Consider the following 12,232-nt stretch of genomic DNA (forward strand, 5'->3'; position numbering starts at 1 on the left):
TTCTTGAGCTGTTTGCGGGCCGCACTCCACGAGCTTTCTGTAGAGAGCTCCGGGCAGGATTCCATTTTGGAATGCCGAAATGACAAGTAGATCGTTAAGATCATTTACTTGTAGGCATTCCTTGTGGAATCTCGTCAGGAAGTCGCTGATCTTTTCGTCGCGACCTTGACGTATAGAAAGCAGCTGAGCCGAAGTAATTCGGGCTTCCGCTTTCTGAAAGAACCTCCTGTGGAAAGCATCCATTAGATCTCGGTAGGATCTAATGCTGCCTTGAGGAAGGCTGTCGAACCACCTTCTGGCGTTCCCGATGAGCAGCTCGGGGAACAGCTTGCACATGTGGACCTCATTGAGACCCTGGTTCGCCATATTATACTGATAGCGTCCCAAGAAGTCATGAGGATCCACGAGTCCGTCATAGGTTATCGACGGAGTTCGGTAGTTCCGCGGCAAAGGAGTTCGGATGATATCGTCCGAGAACGGAGTCTTTAACGCTCCGTACATGGCGAACCCGACATCTCTTCGGTACGGAGGAGAAGGGGTTCTCCTGTGATTCCGGTGCCGAGGAGAAACAGGAACATGTCGGGGTTGAGGATTCTCTCTCCTGGAAGACACGTCACTACTGCGGTAGTGACTTTCATGCTTAGACGAGGAGGGAGAATCCGTCGTTGTCTTCTCCGGCTGTTGGCTCTTCTGCAGGAAGGTTAAGAACTCCTCCTGCTTCTCAGCCAAGAACAGCTTGACAGCCTCATTCAAATCAGGCTGCTGGGAAGACTCGGTGTGTGGACCTTTTGAGCGGCTTGTTCCTTCACCGTGAGAACTGGATACAGACTTCTCACGAGGCTGCTTTCCAGGCCTATGGGCTGCTGGGTTAGTTTCCTCATGGTCATCACGGATGGAGGCACGGGAGTTGTGCGGTCTGGCATGCATTTTTTTTTTTTGTTTTTGTAGTGGAAAAAGGGTCAAAAATTCGCTTTATCACAGATTTGGTTCTCTGTTTCCCACAGACGGCGCCAGTGATGATTCCGCGAATTTTTGATGATGATAAATGCTCGTAAAAATAAATTACGACACAGAGAATTTTACGTGGTTCGATTTACTGAGGTAAATCTACGTCCACGGGGAGAAATGGGGGCAGGTTTGTATTGCTTGATCTGCGAATTACAGCTTACAACACAGACTTGCTATATGATTATTTCTCTAGAGAGATTCTCCCCCTTTTCTATCAGATCTAAGTTCTATTTATACATTGAACTAAGATCGTGGCTTACATCATCACTCTAGGTCGTGGAGGTCGTGTAGGTCATGGCCTAAGATCGTGGCCTGAGTTGACGCCACGTGGTAGTGGGTGTGTTGGAAGTTGTGGAAATCCTGCATGGGTCCACTAACTCCTTGTTCGGTCGAATACTGAGACCGAACTGCTTTGGTTGCCGATCTGAGAGTAGAGCTTGATGCCGACCTGAGAGCAGAGCTTGATTGGTTGGCTTTTACCGAGCTGTAGGCTGAGGCCGAACTCTTTGGTAATGCCGAACTCATACTCTTCCTTGGGCTTTGGGCTGATGGGCCGTCACTGCTGTTGGGCTTGTTTAGTTCGTACCCCATCAGTCCCAAAGATTGCTATCCCCTTCCGAACATAGATAAAAAAGTAGAAGCTTTGATAGGCTTTGAAATTTTTTGTTTTCTTGATCTGTACAAAGGATACCATCAAGTTTTAATGGATGAGATTGACGCTTCAAAAACGGCCTTCATTACTGATTTCGGCATTTTCGCTTATAAAAAGATGCCATTCGGTTTAAAGAATGCCGGAGCCACTTATCAAAGGATGGTAGACAAGCTTTTTCGGCACCTGATTGGAAAGGAGGTCGAAGTGTATGTTGACGATATAGTCGTCAAAAGCAAAAGCACTTCGGAGTACGAGCACAACCTCAAGTCCACTCTCAACGTGCTCAAGAAAGCCAACCTCAAACTTAATCCCCAAAAGTGTACCTTTTTGGTAGATTCGGGAAAGTTTCTGGGTTGTTGGGTTTCAAAGGACGGACTCAAGGCAAACCCCTCAAAAGTTCAAGTCGTTCAAAACATGGCAATGCCGAAGTCCATACATGACGTGCAAAGGCTAACCGGATGCCTAGCCGCACTGAATCGATTCCTTTCTCAAGCAGCCGAAAAGCAACTGCCGTTCTTCACGGTGTTGAAAAAGGCACCAAAGTTCGAGTGGGGAGCCGAGCAGAAAAAGGCCTTTGACGAGCTCAAAAGTTATCTAGCCGAGCTTCCTATGCTCTCTGCTCCAACCGAAGCCGAAGTAATATTCTTATACTTAGCGGCATCGGATCAAACCATCAGCGCGGTGCTTGTACGAGAAGAAGGCCTAAAGCAGCTTCCCATCTACTTTACAAGCCGAGCATTAAGAGGTCCAGAAACAAGGTATCAACCACTGGAAAAGATTGCTCTGGCATTAGTAAATGCAGCAAGGAGACTGCGGCCATACTTCTATGCTCACAAGGTATGCGTCTTAACTGATCTGCCACTTCGGCAAGTGTTGACCAAACCGGAAGCATCAGGCAGAATCGCCAAGTGGGCTATAGAGTTGGGAGAGCACACAATTGAATATCTACCTCGGAAAGCCATCAAGGGACAAGCCTTGGCAGATTTTCTTGCAGAAGCAAAGTTCGATCAAGCAAGTCCTGTTATTGCCGAACAGAAGAATTCTGCCAATGCCGAACTAGCACAGCCCTTGGAATCCGAAGTAGAACCGCCGGACTGCTGGAGCGGATTCGTAGATGGAGCTTCAAACAAGATGGGAAGTGGAGCTGGTATTCTACTTGTCGCTCCCGACGGACACGAGGTAACCTACTCACTTCGGTTCCTATTCCCCACTACTAATAATGAAGCCGAGTACGAAGCCCTCCTGGCCGGACTCCAGTTAGCGCAAAGTCTGCTCGTCAAATCTCTCAAAGTCCATTGTGATTCACAAGTCATAGTAAATCACATGTTGGGTACAAGTGAAGCCCGTGACGAGAGAATGAAGAAGTATTTGGACAAAGCGCAAAGCATCAGCCGAAGTTTCTCCTATTTTCGGATAATCCGTATTCCCAGAGCGGAAAATAGCCGAGCAGATATCTTAAGTAAGTTGGCCTCAGATCCGAGCTCAAAGGCGGAAGAATTAATGCATCGAAGCATTGATGAAGCCGAGGTACATTCAGTATCCAGCTCGCCGAACTGGATGACGCCGATCTTGCAGTATCTGGATCAAGGACAATTGCCCGAGGATAAGAGAGAAGCTCGGAAGATCACGTGCCGAGCTCTTCGGTACGAACTTCATGAAGGAGTCCTCTTTAGAAAGTCTTACCTCCAGCCGTTATTGCGGTGCGTAGGACCAGAAGAGACGGACTACATCCTCAGAGAAGTTCATGAAGGATCGTGCGGTAGCCACATCGGAGCCAGAGCTTTAGCTAAAAAAGTTCTGAGATGGGGATATTATTGGCCAACCATGGTACAAGAGGCAGTGCAGCTCGTCAAGAAGTGTACGAAGTGCCAAATTCATGCAAATGTCCCAAGGATGCCGCAGACCGATCTGTACACTATGCAAAGCCCTTGGCCTTTCATGCAATGGGGCATAGACATAGTGGGACCACTTCCTCAAGCTCCTCGGCAAATGAAATTCCTTATCGTTGCCGTGGACTACTTCACGAAGTGGGTGGAGGCTGAACCATTAGCTACGATAACGAGCTCAAAGGCATTGGACTTCGTCTGGAAGAACATAGTGTGCCGATTTGGCATACCCCACATCCTCATCTCGGATAATGGGACTCAGTTCACCGACAAGACGTTCAAGAATTGGTGCCAAGAGCTAAACATTCAACAGCGGTTCACTTCGGTCTCCCATCCCCAAGCAAACGGACAAACGGAAGTAACGAACCGGATTCTGGTGAAAGGGTTAAAAGCTCGGTTAGAACAAGCCAAAGGACAATGGGTAGAAAATCTCCCTCAAGTCCTATGGTCCTACCGAACTACACCCAAAACCTCCAACGGTGAAACTCCGTATAGTCTGGTGTACGGCACTGAAGCCGTAATCCCGGTGGAGATCGGCGTACCCAGTCCCCGAACTCTAAATTTCTCCTCAGAAATGAATGACGACGGACTGAGAGCAGAACTAGATCTCGCCGAAGAAAGAAGAGAATTGGCGTGCATAAAAGCAGCCAAGTATAAGGAGCAAGTAGCCCGGTACTATAACCAAAGGGTGAAAAAGCTTCAATTTCAAGTGGGAGATCTCGTCTTGAGAAACAACGAAGTAAGCCGAGCAGAAAAGCTGGGCAAACTCGAGCCCACATGGGAGGGTCCATATCGGGTGTCAGAAGTCCTCGGCAAAGGGTCTTATAAATTGACTCACATGTCAGGAGAACAAGTACCCCGAACATGGCACGTCTCCAACCTCAAGAAGTTCCACTTGTAAGAGACAAAGTCCGGTCAGTCTGTCTTGTGTCTAGTTCGGTCATAGGGGTACATGTTTTTATTTGTTTGTTTTTTTTACTTGTATCTTTTACTTGTCGTTTTATAAAAGTTTAAAGTTTTTTTTTTTTCTTTCGTCTTTTTCTTTTTTTCTCTATGTGTTTTGTCTCTATGTGCTTGTCGTCTCTTACAAATGGTACCAAGGTATATCGTTCTTTAAAGACTGATCCCCTTTTTAGATCGATTATTAAAGACTATTGTGAGTCCAAGCTTCTAAGGAGGATATAAGACCACAATTCAGCTTAACAAGCAGTCCGTCTGAAACGAACTGCAATAAGCCAACGATTGTGCGTCCAAGCTTCCAAGGAGGATACAAGACCGCAATTCAGCTTAATAAGCACTTCGTCTGAAACGAACTGCAATAAGGGAAAGTCCGATCCACGCGATAAACCTCGCCGAATTAGGACGACTGAGTTCGGTCAAAGAAGTTTACCTCATAAGACCGAGGACGACCATGTCTAGTCAAAGAGGTTTACTGCATAAGACCACTTCGGTTAACTGGGAAAGTCCGATCCACGCGATAAAACTCGCCGAATTAGGACAAGGGAAAGTTCGATCCCGGCGACAAAAATCGCCAAATTAGAACACAAACCAAGTCCGGTCAAAGATGTTTATTTCATCAGACCAAAGACGAGTCCGGTCAAAGATGTTTATTTCATCAGACCAAAGACGAGTCCGGTCAAAGATGTTTATTTCATCAGACCAATGACGAGTCCGGTCAAAGAAGTTTATTTCATAAGACCAAGGACCAAGTCCGATCAAAGAAGTATACTTCATAAGACCGAGGACAAGTACGATGAAATTTTTTCGCTAAGCTGTAAATACAGTGTTAGAGGTGGAAACAAAATTTCATTTTTCAAATCTTGTTCAGCATACAACTCCGCTACCCTACTATTACAAAGGACTATTCTACTGTCCGGGGTTGCTAAAGTTGAGCCACCTATTCACAAAATCCTCTGGAAGCCGAGTTCGGTCGTTCCGAGCAGATGAAGAATAAGCAGGTCGACGAGATGCTATCCTCGACCCAACGCCTCTTCCCCGAGCCCGAGAAGTCCTAACACCTCGGCGATGAAGAGTCTCTGCAATAAGCATCTGCTGATCTTGCTCGCTCATAGTCACAACTCCTCGGCGAATTTCAGTCCGTCCCTGTCTTGACGATTCCGGTTGCTCCTGAGCCCGTTCTCGTCTAGACGTTTCCGGCTGTTCCGGAGTTCGTTGTTGACTTGGAGTAGGATTTTGAACAAGGGAACCAGAGGTTTGATCTGGAGTGCGAGCATCTGTTGGCACGATATGCCGAAGGAATCTTTCTATGGAGGGGCGCCGAGAAAGAACAATGTTGTACCGAGAAGCCCAACGCCGTAGTGATTTCACAACTTGTTGGCAAGCCGAGCTCTCCAGCGCATTGTTCCTCCGGAGTACAAGATATTCCTCCCACAGTTCGTCAACTCGACTCTGAACATCTGATATGGTCAATCCCCCGCGCACACGGATGTAATCCTCGTACGCAGTCCTCTCAGCAATGGTCGTATTCAGCTCGGCCTCCAGATCTTTCTTATCGGACTCTAAGTCCTTGATATCGGCCTCCAGCTTCACTAAACGAGCCAGAAGCTCGTCATTCTTCGTCTGATCGGCTATAGCTCTTCTCTCAGGGGGCTTCTCGCAAAGAAAGAGAGTATAGAAGACGCAACAGCAAAAGTGCTTCAATGATGAAGAAAGAGCGTATTTATCAGATACGGGAAAGATTTCGAAATCGTTGCGCCGTTTCGAATCCCACCTTTTCAGGAATCAACGGCCGGATTTTACTGTCGCATTTAATGCAGGCATGCGCTAGGCACGTCCCCTGACGTCAGCCTCCCCCTTACCGTTATCCAGAATGCCGAAGTGACTCACCTCGCCGAAGTGATCCACTTCGCTTTTCGGGGGGGGTAGTGATGGGGTACGAACTAAACCCTAATGGCAAGCCCAATAACAGTGACGGCCCATCAGCCCAGAGCCCAAGAAAGAGTATCTGTTCGGCACCAAAGAGTTCGGCACGACCAAAGAGTTCGGCACGACCAAAGAGTTCGGACTCAGCCTACAGCTCGGTAAAAGCCGACCAGTCAAGCTCTCCTCTCAGATCGGCAAGAGCTGATCGGTAAAGTCCAGCAGTTCGGTCTCAGCATTCGACCGAACTAGGAGTTGGTGGACTCACGAAAGGCCTCCACGACCTCCACTATACCCACGATCTATTTAGTGGTATGAAGCAGTTATTGAGCAGTTATTGCTCACCCACGATCTTGTTAGTGGGGCTGCAAACCACGATCCTAGTTCAATGTATAAATAGAACTTAGATCTGATAGAAAAGGGTTAAGCTCTCTAGAGATAAAATAGCATATAGCAAGTCTGTGTTGTAAGCTGTATTTTCGCAGATCAAGCAATACAAACCTGCCCTCATTTCTCCCCGTGGACGTAGATTTACCTCAGTAAATCGAACCACGTAAATTCATTGTGTCATAATTCTCTACCAGCATTTACTAACATCAATAATTCGCGGACTCATCAATAGTGGAAGCCATAGTGGTTGCCACGTCATGTCCCTTCTTTATGCAATGGTTTGGCTCTAGTCGGAGCCCTAGTGGGTGCCCTATCAATTAAACTCAATTTGATTTTAATTTTTAATATTATTATTTTTTATTTTTGTTTTTAATTACTAAAATACCAAAATATATTATATGAAACACCACAAATTTTAAAAAAGCAACTACATTACTTAATTAAAAAAACTACATTACTAAATTAAAAAAAACCTAAATTACTAAATGAAAAGCATGCATTACTTAATTTTAAAAAATGAATTTATAAATTTTATATTTAATTTTAATCAAATAAAAAATAGCAAAATATAAATACACTATTATAGAACACAATAAATTTAAATAAAACACTTACATTAATCGAATAAAATGAGAAAAGTATATAATAAAGGTCAAAATAAAAAAAATATGTTGAGTTTGGGGCTTGAAACCACAATCTCTATAATTTTTCAAGATACATTTACCATTAGGCTAAACATAGATTGTGTATTGAACTCAAACAAACTTTTACATAAAGCAACAAAAGACTCTCTTTTGAGTGTAAAACTAATTGTCCCACATCGAAATCACAAAGAAACTTGGAGTTGAAAACCTATTACTTTAGTATGGATCATTGTAAAATTATAGTTTTTAATTTCAAGTTAAAAAATAATTTTTAGATTTAAAAATCAATTTTTTAGAATTAAAAATCGGTTTTATAATTAAAATTTATTTTTTTGTATTATTTTTTTTTTCGAGATCGGGCTTTGGTCGTGTCTCTCGGGCGCCCCATCCGTCGGGTGCTTGCAATGGATGCCCGAGGACGACCGAGCCTGATCCATTGCGGATGCTCTAACCAATGAAAAGTTAGCAAGGTACTGATCCTCAAATACACTTTACAATTAATGATTGAAATGGACATGTATATATCGAAAGGTTAGCAAGGTACTGATCCTCAAATACACTTTACAATTAATTATTGAAATGGACATGTATATATCCTTTATAAATTAACCAATGAAAATTAGCAAGGTAATGATTGAATTGGAATATGTATTCTTTTTAACCAAAGAAAAATTAGCAGCTCTTGACATTCATTTGGAGTACTAATCATTTGCAAACTTATTTACAAGTCATTTGCAAACTTAAGCAAGTAGCAGTAAATTTTATTCTGGTGCAGATATTTACACACATACATATATCTCCATTCTATTTAGAGGAGCCAACCAAAGATTTGGCCATGAATTAGGCTTTTTGTTGAGAGCATAGAGGCTACAGTTTCTTCAAAGCCCCAACCCACATGCGTTTTATTACACTAAAAAATAACAACAAATACCACATACAAGAAGAATACTCAACTTGTGTATCTACATATCATTCTCAAGAATGGTTTTAAGCCACATCAACTCATGGAAGGGGTTCTTGAGAATCTCCCAACCGCGACAGATGGAGGTAAGCATCGGTCCCTGTAAAACCGGAGCATACAATTTCTGATCAAATCCAATACAAATTGACATTGGGACGCATAAGTGGAGAATGTTTACCATATCCTTCCATGGAGATAATTTGCAGATCCCCTCCAAAGTACCTGGCATACAAACGGCTTATAGGAAGACCGTAACCATAACCTGCCATAGTTGCTGTGTCAGGGTCAACGTCTGACTCATCGAGAGGATTTTTGGCAGTACTATATAGATATGTGAAAATCTTTGAGAGACCGCTTCTGGCTATACCACCTCCTTCATCCGATACCTATAGGCATAAGATGATCAAACAGAATATAAGCATAGTGAATGGTATGTATGTCTCAACCCTGTAACAGGAAGGTATCGAGACTGAGCCTGCCTTAATTGTTACGTCCTCCAATCCATCAGCAACTATTATTCTTACAGGAGGTGCAACCTTGTCTGAGTCCATATATTGTTCTTGAACAGCACGCAAGGAATTCTTTACCAACTCAAACACCATCAGATGCAAGTGAGTGGGAACATAACTGCCACAGAAACAGATTTTGAAACAGTAAATAAAGGGTCGAAATCCAAGAGCAGACATCTAAAAGTTCAGGCACTGCACATCCCATAAGAACGAAACACAGATGATGAAAGAATGCAATGCAGCCTTTGGTGTTAAACATACAGACAGTGGAAAAGTAAAATACTGACGGAAATGTGAACTTAGGGTCTCCATAAATGTTAATATCTGGGGCACTGCCATATTCTCGCAAGCAAATGGCACGGGCATCCTCACTAGCATTTCTTGCAACCTCAACCGGAGACATTTTTGTATGTATATATCCAACACAATCAGGAGGTGGATCCGGATCATGCAAGGCGACATGCTGCCCTGATTTACCCATAATATTTTTAATGGAATAAGAAAATGGTTTAGCTCAGTTTTCTTCCAATGCCAAAAATCAGTATCATGATCATAAGGGTGGATGACCAATAAAAACAAAACAAGCCAACAGAGGGAGTGGGGCTAACCAATAAGCATGCGGATTCCAATTCTAGACATATAAAACCGATCCAGAAATTGATGGATTTCATCCAGACCCTCATCACCAATTTTACGATTCAGATCTTTTTTCAACTGTTGCACTCCCAAAGCCATCATAGGGACCACATTGTTGTGTCTGACTTTAACCATCTTAATCATTTGTGTGAAATCCAACTCATAGCTGTTATCCTTTATTTCCGGAATGGATCTAACATCACGGAAGGACTCCAAATACCAATCTCTTACCTAAAATAGGAAGTTGGGATAAATAAACATTCATATATCATAATGGAACTTTTTTAAAAAGTGCAACTAGGAAATCGATATTCTCCAAATGAACTAGGAATTTTCCAACCTTATAACATACACAAATAATGCAATCTCACATAAAACAACAAACTCAGACTCAGGCTTATAGGAAACTTGGACAGAGTCACCAGTGACAAAGATAGACGACCTAGGAACAACACTGCCTGCGTCCGTAGCTAGAAAGGGCACATGTAACATTAATGCTGATAATATACACCAGCAAATGACTAAAAACACAATTATTAACCACACACACCAAGACTAAAAACTATAGGACATATCGCACTCTCAATATCAGTTTTTAGTAACATGAATCATAGTAGTCGCTTTCTCGACATTTTCTATATTAGCCAGATAATTTTTTTCGGATTAACTAGGCCGGCCGGTGGTATGTTGAAGATTAAATGTCGTAGAAGTCTATGGATTAAAGTCAACTTACAATGCGTTGATCTCATTAAACTAACAACCAACATTACTACACCAGGTCAAAACTTTCAAACGGTAGTTGATAAAGAAAGCACTAGCTGAAGGCTGTCTTCTCTAGCAAAAAGAATGGGATATATAGCAAACGTAATACAGATAATAAAGTATTGATGTCGAGAATCGCACTGACACCTTCTGATCAGGGGCGGAGCCAGGATTTTATTGGAGAAGGGGCAAAAATATAATACATAGGAAAATTTTATGTATTTGAGAAGGGGCATTTAGTGTAGTTAAAGTACATAATTAAAAATTTATGTATAAATATATAAGAGTGGCTACGCCCCTGCTTCTGATCGAAGATTGTCGTCTAAGTTTTCCACTAATAGCAATTAAAAAAAAGGTCAGCACCCCTTTTCCTTTTTTCTTTAGAAAGTAAAGAAAAAAACAATTTTTTAGTCAAAGCCGCTGAGGATTGGGGCAATACAGCTATATAATTAGTATTCCTCCATCCACAGATACTAACGCAACAAAACAGCAGACTCCAATTAGCCTCACAATTACTTCAGATTCAAACATACCAAAACAAATTGTGCCATGCCAGGTCAAAATTTATCATTATCAAAAAGGTATGAGAAGAATGATCAAAATTCCGATTGAATTTAGGGAAAGTAACCTTCAAAACGGCGGGTTTGAGGGAGAGGCCGTAGGGGAGGGACTCGAGCTCGACGGCGCGGCGGGAGATGCGAATTGGGAGCTCCTTGTGGAGGAATTGAGCAGAAATGAGGAGATTGCGGGGCGTGGGGCGGGAGCCGAATTCCGTCATGTAACGGAGGCTGACGCCATTCTGTTTCTTGGCAGCCCATCTCCGAGCCTCCTCGATGAGATCCTTCGACGCTTTCTTGATCATCGCCGCCATCAAATCTACCCACTCGCACTCCTCTTTCTTCTTCTTCTTCTGCTGCTGTTTTATCGTTTCTTCTATTTTTTCATTTTTTCTGGAAATAATAATACAACTTGTTTTTCATTCCTTTTGCCTTTTCACGAACATGTGATGCATTTAAAAGCTTCTTTCGGTAGTTGAGATGTGTAATTGTGTATCAAACTCTACTACTAATATTTGATGATTTATATAAATTTGGATGGATAATTATCATAATAGCAGCTAGTATCAATTATTGGTTTCTACTAAAACCACGTTAAACAAATTTCCATTTATTTATTCATATTCTATTACATTATTCAATTTTCTATTTTACTTGATTGTCATCAATAAAGTGTTACTCGATTAATAATGCTAATTGTTGAGACTAGCGGATTATTATATTAATAAAAAATACTCCCTCCGTCGCATGTTACTTGCACTATTGTTTTTCGGCTCGTCACAAACTCCTTACACTATTTATAATTTAAGTTAGAATTAATGCATTTAATTAATATGTTAGTTTAAGTTAAGAGATCATTTATTAAGTGATGTCTCATTACACTTAAAATTCTAATTTAATTACACTAAAAAATCAATCCTAAATTTACGGTTTAAAATGAAAAGGGTTAAATAACATGGGACGGAAGGAGTATAAACATAGAAGAATGATTTAGCCACTACCATATAATTTATTAATAAAAAATGGAAACCATGAGCCAACTCATTACTATATGCAACTCTCATTTTGGCCTTTGAGGCAATATTAAGCTAAATATTGGAGTTTGGACAATGAATTCGGAATGCATAATACAAAGACAAACAAATATTGGCACAACTCATAAGCGATAAACCTAAAACTCCGCTTGGATAAAAAAATGTTAGAATTGGATTAAATGCATTTCATAGTAGTGGAGTAGTGGTATTTAAGATTACATTGGTATAAAATATCTCATACAATCCGAAAATTCAATTTGTTGTGAAAATTCAAATCGAATTTTAAATTTCCATTTGATTTGAATTGAATTTT

The 12,232-nt window shown here is 41.9% G+C and overlaps 1 protein-coding gene across 1 annotated transcript; it reads right to left on the minus strand.

The window, feature by feature from the left end:
• Positions 1–8,200: 8,200 nt before the first annotated feature.
• LOC121797458 (pyruvate dehydrogenase (acetyl-transferring) kinase, mitochondrial-like) lies at positions 8,201–11,385 on the minus strand. Its single transcript, XM_042196220.1, has 6 exons — positions 10,957–11,385; positions 9,539–9,797; positions 9,218–9,398; positions 8,901–9,048; positions 8,600–8,807; positions 8,201–8,521 (listed from the first exon to the last, which is right to left on the minus strand). The coding sequence occupies exons 1-6, from the start codon at positions 11,197–11,199 to the stop codon at positions 8,463–8,465; spliced, it is 1,098 nt and encodes a 365-aa protein (XP_042052154.1). The 5' UTR covers positions 11,200–11,385; the 3' UTR covers positions 8,201–8,462.
• Between the last annotated feature and the right edge of the window lie 847 nt (positions 11,386–12,232).

The sequence above is a fragment of the Salvia splendens genome, chromosome 3, assembly GCF_004379255.2.
Source record: "Salvia splendens isolate huo1 chromosome 3, SspV2, whole genome shotgun sequence".
NCBI lineage: Eukaryota > Viridiplantae > Streptophyta > Magnoliopsida > Lamiales > Lamiaceae > Salvia > Salvia splendens.